The sequence below is a fragment of the Phaseolus vulgaris genome, chromosome 3, assembly GCF_051622355.1.
Source record: "Phaseolus vulgaris cultivar YP4 chromosome 3, ASM5162235v1, whole genome shotgun sequence".
Lineage (NCBI taxonomy): Eukaryota > Viridiplantae > Streptophyta > Magnoliopsida > Fabales > Fabaceae > Phaseolus > Phaseolus vulgaris.
Window position 1 is genome coordinate 21,671,485 of NC_143500.1, and position 20,120 is coordinate 21,691,604.

The following is a 20,120-nucleotide window of genomic DNA, read 5'->3' on the forward strand; positions in this document are numbered from 1 at the left end:
AAATAGCTTAATGAGTGTACATGTATAATTCTGAGAAAATTGATTATTATGTTGATATGATAGATTTTATAAAATACAAGTCAGAATGTAAAAATTGTAGTGAAATCATGGATAAATTAGTTGTGAGAATTTTTTATCTACATTTTTCACTCAAGTGAGATATTTCCCTTAAGCAAAATATTCTCACTCAAGCTAGCTGGAGACAATAACTTCCAGACCTATTTTCGCTCAAGCGAGAAAATTCTCGCTCAAGCAAAAATGGGGTAAAAAATAGGGTGCTCTTGGGTCCATTTTGCTGAGCGAGATTTTTGCTCAGCAAAAATGGGGTGAATTTGTGCTATTGTGTTTTGTTTGTGTTGTGTTTTGTTTATCTATGATGATTGCGTATTTACATGGAGCGTATGATGTTTCAGGTGATAAAGCTTCACGTTGAGCTGATGGAGCATTTGATGTTTTTGTTTGGATATTTTGTTTTAATATATATATATATATAAGTATTAAAATCCCTATGAAGAGGGATATATTTTGAGATAATGTATCAATATTTTTGTATATATTATATTAATTGATAATTACTTGCATGATATAATCTTTAGGTGATGTAATTAGGAATGTTACATTATGGTATCAGAGCAAGTTAAACCTTAGGTGACCTAAAAGTTATGGAGTTATTTGTTTTAGATTGATTTGTTAAAAGATTATATAGTTTTTAAAAAAAATTTGAGATTGATCTTTAAGTTTTTTTTTGTGAGTGTGTCTTATATAGTTTAATAATTAAATAAGAAGTGAAAAATTTGAACTACACGCTTATTTATTTTTAAGTTAGTGATATATATCATAATTATATTATAAAAAATATATAGTCATTAAAATTCATTTGGATAATTAGACATTCTTAAAAACATCCTAATATTAGTTATTCAAACAAAATCCACGTTTTAAAAAAGAAATAAAGATAGCAAAACTAATTTCACTTTAATATAGTTTTAACGGTAATGGATTTTGTAAAATGACATTAATCTAAAATCAATTCTATTACACGCATCAAAAGACATACTTAAAATTTACTTCCATTCGTTTATAGTGTTTAATTGATGAGTTGCCATAAACTATTTTGTAATATATAACTGTTTAACTTAAATTTATGGGTAAGTTAATGTTATATAAATTTAAATGCTATTTAATTAAATTTATTATTAAAGATGTGATTTTTAATCTAATTTTGTGGATCTCTTATAATTATTCTTTATCTAAATTATATTGTTTGAGTTTATTTTTTTTAATTTTGATTGTATTTTTTTTATTCGATCATGGTTTGAAATTTCTTTTATCAAAATGATTTTTAACAATTAATACGTTTCGCTTCGAGATCAAAATAATTTAAATACACATTCTTTTATTGATCTATTGAAAAAATTTTAAAGATAAATTTGTCATAAAATTTCAGGCTTCAAAATAAACAATATTTAAAATTTCAGACTTTAAAATAAACAATATTTTAAATGTGATAATTAACTCTAACTATAATATGTTAAGATATTATAGATTTAAAATATCCAGATTGAAATATTGAAGCCGTTTGTAGGAACACTGTGCAATTGTGATTGTACATGTGTTGCAATACTTTAAGCAATGATACTTAACATTTATCAAGACACTAGAGACGAATTCACGGGTAGTGCCAAATCTATTTGGAATAATTAATCAACGAAAAGAGTATGAATTAATGAATGCTAATTGGGGATGAAAAGAGGAGCATATTGAGTGGAATGGAATTCCACTACCACCTCACTCCCAGCCTCACCATCATGGAAATTGGAACATCCAATGAATTTAACTTTTTTTTTTTTGTATGCTAAGTACTAGTCAACATACAAATTTCCTTATTTCTTTTTTCACTCATAACAAAAGCATTATATTTAATAACATTTGATAAAATCTTAAGATTCAAAATGAATGAAACAAAAATACTTCAAATATTTTCTAACTCTTTTCAATACACACTCTATTATTAATTAACACGAAATAGTTATTAAAGATAAAGATTACGAAACTTAATTTTATTTAACAAAACCCCTTGTTTTTTATTTATTTTGTAAAATATAACTCAGAAGTATATTACAGAGTATTCAAAATGCTACTGGCACTCATGAATAAGATAGAAAGACCAAAATAGAAGAATCAAAATGAGATACTAAAAAACTTATTAATTGAACTAAATTAATTGGTTGAGTTGAAATATCATATTCATTAATTATTAAATATGAAGCACCTAATATTTGACACGGTGCATGAAATGGAAAACACGGTAATATGAATGTAGATGAAGTTCATACAATCATCAAAGTTCATACAAATATCTTTAAAATCAAGCTTACAAATTCTAGTCCTAACACACTATGATTCCTTATCTGCTTCGAGGAAAAAATTGACAAGATACAAATACTTTGGACCTAGCTTAATCAGACTTTTTGCACAAATAAAACTACAAGAATGCAACATGGAAATTGCACTGACACATGTGCAACAAGTTTTTGAACTCAGCTGCAAAATTGAAATTGAAAACTTATACTACAGAATAATGCCATCTGCAAAAAGAATTCAGAACATAACTAATAAAATAGAAAGAACAGAGTCACAAATTTGTATATTTCGACCGAGAAAAAAGAGACTGAGAAAGAGACGAGCATTGGTATTTTACGTGGTCATATGCAGTCATGCTAAAACTGCTATAACTATATTCATGTTAAAGGCCATCCACGCAGAACATCCGCAAAAAATTCATTTGGCTTTTGAGAGGGTCAAGGATGGCTACGATTCCACGAGCATTGCATGTTTTCCACGGTGGTTATTTTAAGCTTCAATTGCCAGACCCATTTCCCATTGAGAGCAGTCCCAAGAACTTTGGCACTCAACCCAACAGCAGAGAGAACATGAGAATATCATTTATTATCACGTGGATACAGCCTAGCTCGACCAGGATTTAGAAGTGATTCTGACATTGCCCAACCCTGCAAGCAAAAAGATTATATGAGCTTGACATTTGCAATGACTTGCAACATACATATATACATACATACTCGAAAAAATGCTGACAAAAATCTCAAGCATGCAGTTAAGCCCTTAGATTTCAGTTATTTACAGTAAGATTTGCAACTGTGCATCCCTAATTCCCCAATTCCCCTCACTTACGGAATCAAATAAAATATCAAAGCAACAAAAACCCTTCAGAAAAATGGAGCGTGTTTCAAGATGCAATGTTAGTTATAAGTATAAATACAGCATTAAACTCCCTGATGAAGATGGGGAATATACTACATTAAAAAATTTAATATCTTTACATTCCAGCTATCAAAATATATATAAAAAATAATTATTCTACCTTGGGAATTACTTAAAACAACAGAATCTTCAAGGTATGGTCACCCATCACAGGGTATCATCCAAGAAGCCAAGTACTCAAATAGAAACATGAGTTTAAAATTAGCACCTCTTCCTACCCCGTCTCTCCCAGAAAGGGGTGAAATCCTTTCACAAGGATTGCATTCAACAAACAAAAGGCATTCCACGTGTCCAAAATTCAACACCACAATAGCCAACAATTACATGTCAAACACAACATTCAAAGCCAAGCCAAAAAGTACTGCAGTAAACAATATAGGACGCAGAACCAACAAAGAAATTCGTTTGCTTCATTACCTGCTCCTTAGCTTTATTCTTGAAAAGACCATAAGAATTAGCCACAATCTTGCAAGTATCAGCCATACAAGCCTCAATATCAGCAATTGTGTGTGTCACGTTTGAGTTAAGATCCCCAGTTTCCTTCAAAGATGAGGCCTTACTTTTATTCGAATTTATCAAATTGAAGAGCACATTAGCCTACAAAACAAAGTTATTTAAGTCTTGAGTACTTTTCAAATTAAATATTTCCCGATCTGTTCTGACAAATTTATTAGATAGCCATATATCTCACGTGGAATGCTGCTTTTAGAATGTCATCTGACTTTGCCTGATCCTTGAGCACAGCATAAACCTTGTGTTTCAAGGGGTTATATGTTACAATATATTTCTCCCTCTGTTACCAATTTAAGAGAACATAAGTTACATATATTATATAGCAACATCAATCAACCGATAATTTAGGAAAGAGATGGAAAATCTCAAGTTCTCTAAAAGGCTTACATCAAACAAGGGCTCTATGGCAATATAAGCACTAGGGTCTTGGAATGCTTCCTTGATTCTTGATCCTAGAAAGACAGTTAAAAAAGAGTTCAGTTTTAATTTTTCAGCCAAAATGATAGCAGGTAAAATTCTTTTAGCCCATTGGTATACCAAGGACAACAGGCCTATCTCTCCATGGAAAACTGAATATGTTCTCATTCATATTGCCCTCCTGCAAAGTGGGAACTCGTCCTGAAATAGATTAATCTAGTTAAAATGTGAACAAGGCCTCTGGTGGAATTGCATCTAGTGATTATATAAATAAAATTTCCTATGAAAGAAAGAACATCCTGATCAAAAAGAGTAGCATGGATTGACTATTTGATGATTTTAAACAGATACATCAATGCAATGTGATACCTGTCTTGAGGAAGGATTCTACTGCCACACTGAATCTTGCACAGTTAAGTGTGTGCAAAACAACAGATTTAACCTATTAATGCATTAAACATTAGATACACAAAATCACCAGATTGGAAGTACGGCTAGATTAGCATCATCATAGCATATACAAAAGACAAACCTCTCTATATGAGCTAAGGATATATCCACATGAAAGGAGGGAAAATGTGGTGACAAGCGACGGATTCCTTTTGGCAAGCAATATGCTAAAACCAGTTCCTAACTGCAAATTGAAAAAGGAATTCCAAGAGGTAAACAATTTTTCACAAACATCCATCACCCCTGGATTTTTCAATTATAATAATGACACTGTTCAAAGAGGTAAACAGTCTCTAATATGACTTTTAGAAAGTAAATTTAAACTAAATCTAATCTTACAAAACTGTCTTTTAATGAGAGATTTGCACTCATTTATATTCTATAATTTGGTCATATTTTAGTTGAAGTGGAATCTCTAACACTCTTTCACGTTAAAAACTAAATATGTCAAACATAAAACTAAATATTTATAGGTGATAGAATAGTGGGTGGAAGGATAGACCTAAAAAATCTTGCTAGGATAGACTCTAATTCCATCTTAGGAAATAAACTTTAAAGTCTAACTCACTTCTTACAAAGATTTGTATTATTATATATATCATCATCACATCTCTAGTCATGGGTGATTTCTAAAAATAACTCTTAATAGCTCCACCTCTTGCTTACATTTTATCCATGTCTTAAGATAAATACCACAGACCTCAAATCCATCATTCTCTACGGTTCTACTGCCCTTGATTAATCTAAGCAAACATAATTTTGGCCTATGAATGCATCTCTTATAGCCAAAATCAATCAGATAGATTTTGGACCAATAACTATTGTATGTTTTTCTTGTATCCTATTAAATATTAAATCAAAGCAATCACTTCAGAAGTCATGATTTTCAAAGCATGTAATGGCCATGTACCCATGCAAGAATGAAGCTGATTGATTGGATGGCAAAGAAAAGAACGAACCCTAGTACTAGGTGAGCCCAGGGTGCAAAAACTGTTGCAAACAATGTTCAATCAAAATTATGCCAACATTAGAGCTAATCAAAGTTCAGAAACATACCAGGTCCGCAATATTGCCAACACATTCTCCTTTAGCAGTGACATCCCCTATGTTTTCCCCTTTGGCAAAGGCTTTGTAAATTGGTGTACGAGTTGATGTTGAAGTTACAGCAGCAACATTCTGAGAGCAGAAATGAACGAATAAGCCTGCAGAGCTCACATACAATACAAGTGAATCACTCATCGCAAAGAAGTTGCCAAACCTTTACTACATTAGCAGCACAAGCAAAAGGTAGAAACAGATGTGGCACTGCAGAAGTTGCCAGCTCAATTCCAGCACCCAACTCCATCAGAAGATCACCTGCAAACCGCAGCTGTAACACAATAACTCTGAGACAGCAGATTGTGGGAATTTGGGTAGCCCCAATTTGTATGACGAGGTTGAGCAGAAGAAGCAAGGATGTTAATGATTACCTGTTTGAGGTCATAATCAAATTTCTTTCCTTGGCGAGCAAAAAGCATCTTCCCCACACGACCAGCACCGTCCTACGGTATTATTAATGTTCATATTGAGTTAAACAGTAGGGAGTGAAGAGGAGAGCGATTGTTATGGTTATTGTTACCTTGAGAATCCAGTTGATGGCGACAGCCCCAGGAGTAGCCCTGTTTCTGGAGACGCCAACTGAACTCAAGAGGGTTTGGGTGGTGAAAACGCCCATTGCTCCACCAAAAAAGTGCTAGAAGGAAAAGGGTCAGAAATTAGGAAAGCGTTGAAAGATTGAGTATTGGCAGAGGGAGATGGGAAAAAGGATACCTTAAGAGCCCTCCATCTCATGTAGGGGACGTAGGAAGGAGCAACACTGTCGGGGAAACCCTCCGGAACAACATAGGATCTAATGAAAGCGAGGAGTTCCTGCATGGTGATGGTGAGAGAACGAATCGAGGAAATGAGGGTTTATGTGGGTGCGTTGAGAGAGATTAAAAAAGAGAAGAGAAGAGAACATACGTCGACAGGGGCCTGGGGAGTGTGCAGGGAGAGAGGGCGAAAGGAATTCTTCTTGAAATGACCGGAGGCATCGGTCTCGGCGACGTACTTCCACCGACGGCCGTCGATTTCCTCGCAGCAGATCATTGTGAGGGAGGAGGGCGTTTGGAGGAGAGGGGTGGAGGCCAAATTGGCGCTGATACGCAGCGTTTCGCGGACGAGAATCTCCTGGGACGAAGCTGCTGCTGCTGCTGCCGCTATGGTACTCGAATCCGCAGATTGCTTGGTGTTGATCTTCATTGGATTAGGAGCCATGAATCGAGATGAGATTTGAAGATTGTAATTTATAGAGTGAATTTGTAGAGTAAGAAGTGAGTGAGCATAGTTTTCATCGAAATGGAAACAAAATGGCGAATGGAATGAGGACACAGTTACAATTACAATTACAACTAACAACCCTAACGCCGCATGCCATGCTCCTCCGCATCATCCTCGTCATTTTCATAGGATTGAAAAGAAATGAGATGAGATTGATGATGGGTTAAGTGGTGGCAGTTGAAAAATGAGAACCACATTTTTTTTATTTTCTTCTATATTTTCTTTTAACAGCTGTCCCACCGCCTAATCAAGGCCGCAACTTTACTTTTGGTGGGGTCACCTCACTTCCCTCCCACCTTCTCCTTTCTATCCAATTCCATTTAATTCCTCTCTAATTATTACTTCTAATTTCACAATCTTATTTTCCTTTTATAAAATACTTTTCAATTTTCTATTTCTTACTATTAATTACATTCTCACTATTTTCGAATTTTTAAATTGGTTGTATAAACACTTTAAAAAGTAATGCTGTCAAAAATTAAGATGTATAAACTCCTAAATTCCTCCCACAAAATCACCCTTCCAACTTCAAGGCACGCAAAGATGGTCGGCGGTGGCGGTCACATTTTTTTGTCAACTTAATTAAGACCATCTAGCTTTTTTTTGTTTAATTTTTGTTTAATTTGTTTAATTTTATAATAAATGGATCACTTCGGTCAGTCCTTGATTTTTGTTATAAAACCGTAAGTAAATATTGCACAACAAATAGAAAAACAGTTTGTAAACTCATCTATCTTAGAAAATATGGAGAACAACGTTGCCAAAGAAATATTAAATTTGGTTTTGAAAGTGCAAAAACTAAAATAGTAAAATCTGAAAAATATCTTTGATTTCTCTTCCTATTATAAACACTTTAATCAAAGATATCTGATTCTTCCTCACTTTCTCTCTTCCCTTTTTCAGTAACTTACCTAATTCTGAAAGTTTAAAAGAGTAACTTACCTAATCTTGAAAATTCCTTGAAAATTCCTGAGATAAGTTTTTACGATACTGATCGCTCACACCTCAGAAAAAACAAAAATTGTTTTGAAACCTAATTGACTACAGATTTTAAAATCATTGCAATTTTATATGACTAAAGTGACTTAACTTTGTTAGTCTCCACTAATGCCAATACCACTAAAAAAAAGTTGTCATTAATTATCAACATTTTATTGTAAAGAGTCATTGAATTTTAAAGCTAGATGGTCCTCATATATCTATCTATATAAACAAGTTGTAGTGGTTTACTATGCACAATCAAAGAGTCATTGAAAAGCCAAGAGTCATTGAAAAACAATTGGTGTGTCTTAGCAATAAGACAAGAATCACTTAAGAAGTTATGTTGGTGATGAGATATATTACAATTTTTGCAGAACTATTTTTTCACTTAATGCCATAATTGGAAAGAAGTCTTGAATGCCATAGTTGGAAAGAAAACAACTTAGAAAGAAGTCTTGAATGCCATAGTTGGAAAGAAAACAACTTATGATTGATGGTAGTGTTATTCGCAGAAATAGCAGGGGTATGATTAAAAGAAGGAAAGAATATTCTTGGTGTTTAACATAAGATGATAGATGATTAAGATAGAATTAAAAAAATACATTAATGTCAGGAAACTTGGAAACACTTATAAGATTTTTATTAATTTCAATAATATTTAATTTCAGGAACATACAAAGACTGATTAAGAGTAAATGTACATGCATTGGGTGGTATGGTATAAGTTGCAGAACCAATATTAAGAATTCTATTTTCACCATATGAGTACCAGCTTGTACGTTTTTGGTGAAGTTGGTACTATATCATGAGTAATGTTTCGAGTGTCCAGATACCAAAGAGATACTGTACACAAAGCCTCACTATCCTCATTAACCGAAGAGAAAACACCGAAACTATGAGCACTAATATTGTTTTGACATTTTGGACATTCATGATCATATCTATGCCAGCAGTTAATTGTGTGAAATGTGCGATCATGTATTTGACCAAGAAGAAGAAAAACAATTGTTCCAAGTATTGGAATTGTGATTTCTTTATCCAAAAGATCACGAAGCAAAATTGGTAGAGTGAGAATATCCACGACCTCCTCTGTTTTGTTGAAAAGAATTACTGTTACGATTGAGTGGAGCGTTATTGGAAACAAGATTAGCTTGTAGAAGCAGCTATTCCATGCACGAGTCTTCTAAAAAATTTCTTCTCATTGGTCATGGTGGTTAAATCTGTTATTAAATTCATCATCTGCATCTTTGTACTTTGGAGGAACAACAAAACTGTCAGAAAGCTTGAAATCTGGCAAGAAAGCTTGAAATCTGGAAAGAACTTGCAGTTGTGTCATATGAAGAAATTATAATTGTATTAAAAGTATAGGGAATAAAGGAAAGAGAAGAGAACTGTTTTACAGCACTATTTTCATTAATATAATGTAGATGTTATCTGTTTTACAGCACTATTTTCATTATAGACGGTCTCTTTGATGAGAAATTTAAATTTAATATTTAAAAAAGGAGCACAAATAAGTGAAGTAAAGTTTATTTATTTGTTCATTTATATATGAAGGCATGTCCTGCATCCGAACATAAGACTGCTTATTAAGGGGCGTAACACAGAACCACCAGTTCAGTAGCAAATAGATGAAGGCACAAAAGCTGCCACTGGACAGCATTAAGCGTTGACGATCTCTCCACCTACAAACAACCAAAGAATGTGTAAGCAAACTTTCAACACAGTTGTTACAGTAAAAGGCATAAAGAGAATAATAAGTGACGCACCATTTGGATGGAGGACTTGACCAGTATAGTAGGAAGAGTCCTGACAAGTTGCCAAGAACAAATAACACGGAGCAATCTCACTAGGCTGAGCCGCACGCTTCATTGGAACCTCACACCCCAAGTTCTGAACCAATTCACCAGACTTGGAAGCAGGTTGTATTGGCGTCCAAACTGGGCCAGGTGCAACAGCATTCACCCTGATTCCCCTACTCACCAGTTGCTGAGAAAGACCTCTCGTGAAGGCAACAATAGCTCCCTTAGTAGCGGTGTAGTCCAACGCTTCTGGATTCCCATTGTAGGCGTTAACTGAAGTGGAGTTGATGATGGAGCTCCCTTTTCTCATGTGCTTCAGCGCATGCCTACACAAATATGTTCCACTCATTAGGGTCATCACATATATATGTTTCATTCTATCATAAGGTCAAAAATCAATGATGTTTTGTACTTGACCAAAAAGAACTGTGAAAAGATATTGGTCCCGAAGACTCTTTCAATCTGCTGTTGTGTGATTTCCTCTACAGAGTTTGTTAAATGCTGCTCAGCTGCATTGTTCACTAGAACATCAACGCGTCCATATTCTTTCACAACCAGGTCAATCACCTGTTTGCAGTTCTCATCAAAGCCAATATCCGCCGCTATTGCTAATGGATCATCTGCACCACCTGTTTTAGCTTCTAGCAGCATCTTCAGAGTATCATCTTTATCCCTGTCCTCATGGCCCTTAACGTATGTGAAAGCCACAGTTGCACCCTCTTTGGCGAAACACAGGCAAACCGCTCTGCCAATTCCTGAGTCACCTCCTGTCACCAACGCCACCTTTCCCTGTATATGTCCACACCAATAAACTAAACATTCCTCTAACTTCTAAGCAAAAAGACTTACACTGACACCATGGTAAAAAAATATATGTTTACACTCTTAAAAACTAAAACATGATATTGTGTTTGGTAAATTATGGTGCCTATACCTGAAGTTTATTGGCGGGCTTGTAGTCTTTATGTATGGTTTGTGGGAGTGGATCCATTACATGTTCTTTTCCTGGCTGAGTTTTCTGGCTCTGAGGTGGGAACTTGGAGTCCTTATTGGTGGCCATTTTTGGTGAAGAAAGAGTTTGTGAAGGAAACGTTGAAGTATATGTGTATGGTAGGAGGAAGTGGTGTTTATATATAGATGGTTTGAGTTAGGTGGTATGAATTTACGTGTTGTTGAGCTGAGGGGACGTGTATTTTGTAGGGATGAGTAAGGAAAGAATAGGTGGCAAGTGAGGTGTGATGATGGCATGGCACGTAAAAGAGGAACTACCAACGTGTCATTTATAGGCACTGGTATGGACTCCATGCGGTGGAGTTTAGAAGCATGTGTGATAGATATCACCACCAAAGTTTAGAAGCATCTGTTAATAATATTTGACAGGTATGTATAATGGTTTTTATAAGTATCACCATGAACGACCAACTTCAAGACACTCACTTAAGTTACAGGTGCTGATTAATAAATGAACTTAGATAATGTGTGCAAGTCCTTTTAAATCTTAATTAACGTTTTAATCACCTTGTTGTTGGAATAATGCATATTACTTTAAAGGGTCAAAATATATCATCTTGGACCATAACAGTTCGACTCCAGAATCTTTGAACAAAAAAATCATATATTTGATTGAGATTACATCAAGCTATTAGCAATTTAATAAACTTTCATTATATTTTATTTTATTTTAAATGACGAACTGTTACCTATTTTTTTAACAATTTTTATAAATTTTCCTTAGCAATAAATTTTATAACATTTTTTAAAGTTTAACTTAATTATTAATTTAATGTTATTGATCTAAAAATATATAGTTAATATTTAAAAATTATTTTTTTATAATTGCTAATTAAAAAAAATTATAAATGAAATATATAACTTTAAATACAAAGATATGTAAATTGAAATTACAGTCATATCGTGTCAGTTAGGTTTCGATAGAGTTATTCTTAATAGTTTAAAAAACTGAAATTTAAGAGTTTTAAAAAATGTAATTGGCCATCTGGCATATTTATATCGATATTTATAATAATATATAAAGTTGATATTTTAAATTTTTTAAGATACTTTTTATTTATTTCATATTGGTTTTAATAAAAATAAAACAATTATAATATATTTATCAAAATTTAAATATTTTTATGACGTGCTTGATGAGGTGAAATTTTGTGAGCTTGAAGAAAGAATTTTATGTAGATGAGAAATGAACACCAAAATTCACCTGAAAATGATATTTTTAATGCTAAAATCAAAATAATGAGTATTCACTAAAAAAACGTGTTTTTTTAACTATTTTTTTAAATATATATGAGATTGACACTTTTCATAAATAACGTGTTTTTATTGGACATGTGTTACTCAAACACTCATAATATACTTATTGAATTTTTTATAATTCTAACACAATTTTTATATAATTTTAAAAAATAAAATATATTAATTTTTTAAAAATTTAAATTTATATAATAAATTTTTATTATAGAAATAAAAAACAAATTATTTTAAAATAGCATAAAAAAAACTTTTTAAAGTGAATTTATATAATTTAAAATTATAGTGTGCTACATTTTAAAAATATACATATCTTGGTCCGTATTAGTGTATCTGTGATACCTATATTGTGATGGTTATTTTTAATAAACCTCATTAAAATGTATTATTTTAATTTTATTATTTTTAATTGATTTTATCCTCTCCCTTCCGTTGTCAGAAACTCAACCCAACCTCCTTTACCGAAGTTCACTCTTCTTCAATAACCCTAATTAAAAAGAAATTCTCACTATCCTCATATCCTCAGGTAAACGATTATAATCTCAATCCTCCTTCCTTTATCTCAATCTCTCATCCTCCTCGCAGATCACACTTTACCCCTCCTTTGAGATACAATGTCAAGCTTGCATGCGGTGACTTTTCCGTCATCCGCCTCCAGCAGGGTGACAACACAGTCGTCGTGTACGCGGGCGTCGCTGACCAGATCAATTGGCCGCTGACGAAGGACGAGACTGCCGTCAAAGTAGACGATTCATACTACTTCTTGTTCCAACTGTTGGAACACTCTCTCCGGTTGGTTTCCTCGTTTCACTATTTCTGCTTAATTGTTCTTTATTATTTTCTTTTTTATAGTTGTTTGTAGTATTTGGTTGCCAAGTCCCTGGTGAGTTGAGTGAGAGCCAATGATTTGAATTTGACGCAAATCTCTTTTCACCTCTTTCTGTCATACATGTGCACACTAAATTGTGTTATACGACTTTAGTTCATGCAATTGATCTTTCTGGTCAACTTTAGTCATTAATGAAAAATAAATGAATTGATGTGTAATATGTTATCGATTTCTCGTACCATTGATGTCACTCTTATGAATTTTATTGTATTAGATTTGGTTGGTACATAAATTGATTGTATTAGATTTGGTTGGTACAGAGCTTGTCGTAATTGGCAGAAATACTTGTTGGTCTTTTGATGGGGATTAACTAAAGATTTGATTCTAATAAGCAAGGAGTGAATCTATATAAGAAACTGTTACATAAATTTCAACTCAAACTAAGACAATGAGGTTAAGTGTTCCTCTGTTGCTCAAACTTCTCATGTCTATTCAATTAGATACTTCAACTTGCAATTAGATTCCTAACAAAACTAATTTGGAGTGACGGAGTCATGAGACTAAAGTGAAACAATTTAACATAAAGGACAAAATTAGAACCAAAAGTTCAATTTGAACCAAAAATAAATCATTTCCACCAATGAATTAAGATGTATAGGTACTTCTCCGTGTGGCTTTAATTTGAAGGCTGTGAGTTGTTATGGATGGAATAGACATATCCTGATACATTATGGAGTCGAAAATTTTAAACTTCATTATAGAGTCGAATTTTTTTGTCCCAATAAATAAACAAATGAAACTTCTATTTTATTTTATCGTGAAAATTTCATATAAGTCATATTGATGAATTTCTGTGCCACAAAACACCTATCTTTTTGCAGTACAATTTTCGAGGAAACAACTATCTTATACCAAGTCCAATTATTTATGTTGATAAATGCACATTACTAGTTGGTACTTTTCTTTGCAACTATGAATTTTGAAACATTCACAATGAAAATCTATTTCCTAAATAGCTAGTAATTAAAATAATGATTCTCCTCTTTAAACTAAGTTCCTCTCATTTATATATACTAAGATAAGCCAGAAAAGTTTGCCCTGCTTAGAGGGTCATTGTTGTGACGTATAATTGAGGCTAATTCTGAGAAAAATGTAGCCTGCAATAGATGAACATAATGAGGCATATGTAGCTCATCATAGCCATTCAGGGTATATTGTACCAGTGAGTGGTGGTGCCTCCAACTTATAGCCCTCCACAATACCATCTTATGCTCCTCCATACAATAGCAATAATGTTAGGGGTCCTATCATCAAGACACAACGAAGGTCAACTGGTTTTTGTCGTTGTCTTGATGATCCTGGAAACTGAGACTAAGAACCATGAATCGACCTTGTGGATTCATTATTTTATTTTTTTCTTTAGTATAAACATCAAGCAATTGACATAGTATGGTTGTTTATTGTCTAAGGTTTGGTCACTTGCTTCTGCCCTTGTGTTACATTCGGATTGATAGCAGAAATAATAGAAAAAGGCAATAAAAGTAAGTTTTAATTAAAAATTGCATTCATGACCACAATATATTCGACTGATGACTCATAATGGTTATATCTGCTACTATTTTTCTTTCATCTATGCAGCTTGCACCTGTAATGGGACTATTTATGGCACACTATTAGCTCTAAGCGAGCTTGCATGCTTGTACTCATGCGATTACAGGTCCAAAATGAGGGCACAATATGACTTGCCAGAGGCTCCATGTATAGATTGCTTAGTTCATTTTTGTTTTAAAACCTGTGCTCTATGTCAAGAGTATAGAGAACTCAAAAATCATGGATTTGACTTGACCATAGGTAATTCCATTTTTAACTTGTTGCTAACAAATATATTGTACATCTCATCATCTTTAGGATCTCTACTGTCTTAATCTTATTTGTTTATCTCATGTCCATACTTCTTTTCTATATTTGATTTCGAATATTAGTGAATTATCAAACACCATATGGGTTTTTGCTGCTAAATAATGCGTTGAATACTTGTCCTATATAAGCATAATGAGCTTGATATAGCAGGAAATTTCAAAGGGACAAACTTCATCGTCAATTTTAAGATACTATACTTTCATTGAATATGACTAGAGGGATGCAAAATTACATGTTTCTTTTCATGACAAGTTAACCTTATTTTCCTGATTGGAACTAATCTATTGGTCAAACTGCTTTGATATGATCCTTTGTCATCTTTCTCCCTCTAGATCTTACTTTTGAGCTAGAGTAATATACTGCTATATTTTTAGGATCTTGTGAATGGATTATTTTTACAACCATCCTATTCTTTTGTAGTACTGATATATAATTAATTTAAATTTCATAAGCCGAGATTCTCCTTAGAAATTTAATAAAGTCAGTTTTACTAACACAATATTAAGTTGAGTGAACTTGCTTAAATGGTCAAATAGTTGTTCTGCATAAATATTGTATCTTGAAGGTTTCTACTAGAGTGCAAACACTAGCTACCAAGATAGGATTTGAAAGGGTAAAATGATTTGTCTGTTTCATTTGCAGAGTTGGTTAAACATACAAACTAGGAACAATTTTGAATGAATTGATAAAAAACAAATTAGAAGGATTTTATTTGAATCTAAATTCAAATGTAGATTGGAGGGCTTTAAAAAACTAATATAAACACTTATTAAGATCAAAGTTCCCCTACTGATCAACATTCACATATAGACAACTGGGTGTATATATATTATGTAAGAATTTATTGGCCTAATGAAGTTAGAGAAAAATGCCACTGGACTAGAGAGTTGGAGAAAATAGAGACACCGATAAATGCAACACATAAATAATCAGTATTGTATGTTCAAAAATTGATTAAATTTTTTTGTCAAAACCATGTTGTTTATTACTTTTAAAATACAATAAAAATTAAATATAAAACATTGAATAAATAGAAGGTAAATCTTGATATCTCTTATAGTCCTACACTATACTGTCAAAAAAACATCTGAAAAAAACATCTGTTATTTCTTGTTGAATAGTTTTTTTTTTCAATAATTTTTTCATTTTCATCCAATTATTTTATAGACTTTTTAGTTTGATATTTTTTTTAATAAGTTAATGCAATCTCTCTTTTTCATTATTTTTAATAAGCAACTATAATAACACCTAATATATTTTATTAACTTTACTTTCATTGATTACTGTTATTTTTTTCGCATTCTTTCGCTTTTGTTTAGCTTCCTACTTTTCCCACCTCTCTCTCTCAAACTCAATGATACTCAATGATGATAATTTTTTTTGGTTTGAAGGTCTCATCCTTCTTCATTTCTTGGAATCTTCTTCTTTCCCTATGCAATATCTTTCTTCTGATACGTCCACATCAAACCTTGTGTTCTTTTTGCATAAACAACAAGACAACCTTCTTGTTGCATGGTTTTTGGCTTCAATGACTTCCTCAATGCATACTCAAATGGTAGGCCTTCAGACTACTCATCACATGGATAAGCTAAATGTTACTATGCATCCCATACAAAAGCCAAGATTCGAAAACTCAAAATTCAAATGAAATCTCTTAAACGTGATTGCACCATCTCTGCTTATCTTCTTTGATATCAAGACATTGACTCCCTTGATGTTACTGGAGCCACTATCTTGTCGGACGACCACATTGACACCATCTTTGACTGTCTACCTGAAGAGTACGACGATTTCATCACCTCTATTACTTCCAGGCTTGACCCGTATACTATTGAAGATATTGAAGCCCTTCTCTTGGCACAAAAAAACGCTTTGAGAAGCACATAAATCTTGAGCGATTTTCCATTCAAGCCAATGCTACCTTCACTCAATGGACTCCTTCATTGTCTTAACAGTCTTCTTCTCACTCAAACAACTCTTGCGGTAGTCGTGGTTCTTCAAGACCTTATAAAAGTAATAACCGTTAATCTTATTTCAATAATCACAACAATTCTCGGAACCTTTTCATTCGTCTTCGTCCCAACAACAACGAGTTTAGTATCAACTCTGTTTCAAATTTGGTCACACTGCATTACTGATGATTGATTTACGACAAGTGAACCGTGTTTTCAGAAGTAATAATTTGTCCCAAAGGATGGATATCGAACCCACAAGAAACAGTTGAGTAATCAAGTAAAAGATTCACTAAATAGAAAATAAAATAATAAAATTTGTTGGGAGTTTGTTATGATTGCAATAATTAAAAAGAAAACACGTCAAAGAGTTTGTTACTTCAATTGGAAAAATTGGGATTGGGGTTCATCCTTCTTACTCTTTTGTATTTTGATTAACATGGTAATATTCTATCTTTTGAATGATATTGATGTCCATATAAAAATCATTTATATTGATTCCTAGTATAAAATTCTTAAGAAAGTCTCCTAAATATCGATTCTTCGCATATTTATAAAAACTTCTTATCATTATGATTAGACGTTGATAACAATTAACATTTGAAATATATTCCTAGTATTTAAATATGTTAAGCATTATCATTTGGGTCAGAAACTTATAAGTACTTTCCAGTCAAATCTAAGGATCTAGATCATAGAAACAAACATTACAAATAAAATGACAATACCAATCATCAATTAAGAAGATATATTATATTTAAATATCACCTCAATACATAAGAGTTTGAACAAATTACTCTCAATCCCAAAAGGTAAAACTAGCCACTCATGTTGGCTATTACAAGCATGGAGAGCAAGAAAAGAAGATCCAGGATGTTTCTCCTTGACGGTTGTCTCCTCTAGGGTTTCTAACACATTTTATTCTCCCACTTGGATTCCAATACACTCAATGATGTCTAGGGTTATGCCTCAAGCCTCACATTTAACCTAGTTGGGTTTGGGCTAAGTGAATTCTCGTTTGGGTGTTATTGGACTCGCCTGGGCGAGTTGCATGAAAATGGCCCAACGTCACTGGAGTGATTTCGCCTGGGCAAGATTGGGCTCGCTTGGGCGAGATCCTCTGGGGGCTTCTAGCTTGGGTGAGTTTAGGTGAGTGTTGGTGCATTCCAGCTTTCTCTTTTTAGCTTTGTATATTCTCCTTTTGCCAATGCCTCCTCCAATTTGGGCACTCCCTCCATTGTTTGTGATCCTCTGTGGTATTAAGACATGGGAGTCACACACCATATCATCTCTTATCCATCTGCTTTCTCCAAGAAAAACACATATACTAGTAATGATAGTGTTCAACTCGAGAATGGTTTAGGTAAGAAAATTTGTGATAGTGGCTATGCTTTTCTTTCCTCCACCAATTCTAATCAAACTTTTACTTTGCATAACTTGTTACATGTTCCATCCATAAGTAAAAATCTCATAAGTGTTTCTCAGTTTGCTAGAGACATTGGAGTTTTCTTTTAATTTTTTCCTAATCAGTTTACAAAGGGGATAATACTGCAAGGAAAAATTTGTGATGGCTTATATGTTTTTACAAACTTGCAATGTGTTGTTTCTTGTTCTGCTAATACTTGTTTTGTAAATACAAATCTAAATTCTTATGATCTATGGCATAAATGCCTTGGACATTCTTCTTCTAGGATTGTTCAATATGTTATGCATACAAATAACGTTCCATTCAATAAAAATGTTTCTTTCTATGACTTGTGTGTTCAAGCTAAATCTCGCCAACTTCCTTTCTCATCTTCACACACTATATACATTACTCTGTTGCAACTTATTTTTGTTGATATTTGGGGACTTTCACATATCGTGTCCACCACTGGTTCTCTCTATTATATTGCTTTTCTTGACGCGTTTTCCAGGTTCACTTGGATATATCTTCTAACATCCAAGTCTCAAGCCACTGATGCCTTTTTTACCCTTCAAAGTTCTTGTGGAAACGCAAACTGGTCACAGTATTAAAAGTGTTCAAAGCGACAAGGCAAAGGAGTTCTTATCTCTTACTCGCGTTCTGCACAACTTCAGAATTGTTCATAGACTCACTTGCCCACACAACCATGAGAAAAATGGCTCCATTGAACGTAAGCATCGAAATGTTGCTGACACTAGGTTGGCTCTTCTCGCTTTTTCATCTCTTCCTCTTAAGTACTAGGGTGAGGCTTTTACTTCCATAGTTCATATAATAAATATTTTACCCACTCCAACGTTGCACAACATCAGTCTCTATGAAAAACTATTTTATGTAAAACATGACTATAATTTTCTAAAGGTTTTTGGATGCACTTGTTATTCGTTATTACGTCCTTACAATTAATATAAATTTGATTTTTGTTCATATTTATGCTTGTTTGTTGGCTATAATGTTCAACACAAAGGCTATGTTTGTTTAACTCCTTTTGGTAAAGAGGATTATCTCCCGACATGTCATTTTTAATGAATATATTTTTCCCTTAACCATGCTACATAATCCTTTTCTTACTATGAAGACAACAATAAGGGAGAAGATTTTTCTTATATGTTTAGTCTGGTGATCAAACCAACTATTATTCAACATCAATTCCCTTCACCTCTCTCAGATAAAATATATTTGTAATCTTCTACGACAAACCAACATGCTTCACTCCAAGCGACAACCTACTCCCATGGTTTCATGTATGCGTCTTACAATTGATCAATTTGTCTTTGCTGACAACCCTTCTCTGTACCAATCCATTGTAGGATCTCTTCAGTATGTCACCATTACTCGTCCTAAGCTTTCTTTTTCGTCAACAAAGTTTGTCAGTACATGCATCGTCCTCAATTAAGTCATTAGCAAGCTGTCAAACAGATTCTTCGCTACATAGTTGGAACTTCTACATATGGGCTTTGTCTTTCTTCCTCTCCCACCTATTTTATCAACGAATTCAGTGATTCAGATTGAGCCACTAACCTGGATGATCGCAAGTCTACAACTGAATATTGCATTTTTGTTGAAAACAACTTGGTACATAAATGTCACTGAGACTGAGTACATAAATGTTGTTGCTACGCTTGCTGATTCATTTGGATCCAGTCCCTAATGCATGAACTTTGTATCACATCTCCAACGCCGAAGCTTTACTCGAATAACCTCAGTCCAATTCAACTTGTAGCAAATCCTCTATTGAACTCACACTCCAAGCACTTTGAAATTCATTAGCACTTCGTGTGTGATAATGTTCAAGGTCATCGTCTCACTTTTGTTCACCTTCCATCTTAGTTCTAAATAGTTGATATCCTTACGAAACAGGTTTTTGGTGCAGCGTTTCATAGATGTAA

The 20,120-nt window shown here is 33.4% G+C and overlaps 2 protein-coding genes and 1 long non-coding RNA gene across 4 annotated transcripts; 1 reads left to right on the forward strand and 2 right to left on the reverse strand.

Annotated features, from left to right (window-relative positions):
• Positions 1-2,292: 2,292 nt before the first annotated feature.
• On the reverse strand, positions 2,293-7,338 carry RUS6 (root UVB sensitive protein (Protein of unknown function, DUF647)). Its single transcript, XM_068607200.2, has 13 exons — positions 6,664-7,338; positions 6,472-6,570; positions 6,281-6,394; positions 6,132-6,203; positions 5,921-6,031; positions 5,719-5,838; positions 4,745-4,846; positions 4,582-4,654; positions 4,333-4,413; positions 4,183-4,247; positions 3,974-4,075; positions 3,700-3,879; positions 2,293-3,011 (listed from the first exon to the last, which is right to left on the reverse strand). Exons 1-13 carry the CDS (start codon positions 6,955-6,957, stop codon positions 2,943-2,945), a joined length of 1,482 nt encoding a protein of 493 aa, XP_068463301.1. The 5' UTR covers positions 6,958-7,338; the 3' UTR covers positions 2,293-2,942.
• Positions 7,339-9,336: 1,998 nt separating this feature from the next.
• Positions 9,337-10,941, reverse strand: LOC137806863 (glucose and ribitol dehydrogenase). Its single transcript, XM_068607201.2, has 4 exons — positions 10,738-10,941; positions 10,216-10,592; positions 9,771-10,129; positions 9,337-9,686 (listed from the first exon to the last, which is right to left on the reverse strand). The coding sequence occupies exons 1-4, from the start codon at positions 10,861-10,863 to the stop codon at positions 9,664-9,666; spliced, it is 885 nt and encodes a 294-aa protein (XP_068463302.1). The 5' UTR covers positions 10,864-10,941; the 3' UTR covers positions 9,337-9,663.
• Positions 10,942-12,674: 1,733 nt separating this feature from the next.
• On the forward strand, positions 12,675-14,905 carry LOC137806858 (uncharacterized). 2 transcript variants are annotated; one of them, XR_011080438.2, is made up of 3 exons: positions 12,678-12,860; positions 14,367-14,438; positions 14,536-14,905. It is a non-coding gene; the product is annotated as an uncharacterized LOC137806858 (long non-coding RNA). The 2 variants fall into 2 exon arrangements; XR_016519144.1 differs by lacking the exon at positions 14,367-14,438 and having other exon boundaries at positions 12,675-12,860.
• Positions 14,906-20,120: the final 5,215 nt, after the last annotated feature.

Excerpts from the sequence above, each read along its gene's own strand:
- RUS6 (XM_068607200.2), bottom strand. The coding sequence starts at position 6,957 with ATGGCTCCTAATCCAATGAAGATCAACACCAAGCAATCTGCGGATTCG. Across the intron at positions 4,248-4,332 it reads AGATAGGCCTGTTGTCCTTG|GATCAAGAATCAAGGAAGCA; the intron begins GTATACCAATGG and ends CTGTCTTTCTAG. Across the intron at positions 3,880-3,973 it reads TTCTAAAAGCAGCATTCCAC|GCTAATGTGCTCTTCAATTT; the intron begins GTGAGATATATG and ends TTTGTTTTGTAG.
- LOC137806863 (XM_068607201.2), bottom strand. The coding sequence starts at position 10,863 with ATGGCCACCAATAAGGACTCCAAGTTCCCACCTCAGAGCCAGAAAACT. Across the intron at positions 10,593-10,737 it reads AGCCCGCCAATAAACTTCAG|GGAAAGGTGGCGTTGGTGAC; the intron begins GTATAGGCACCA and ends GGACATATACAG. Across the intron at positions 9,687-9,770 it reads TCAAGTCCTCCATCCAAATG|GTGGAGAGATCGTCAACGCT; the intron begins GTGCGTCACTTA and ends GGTTGTTTGTAG.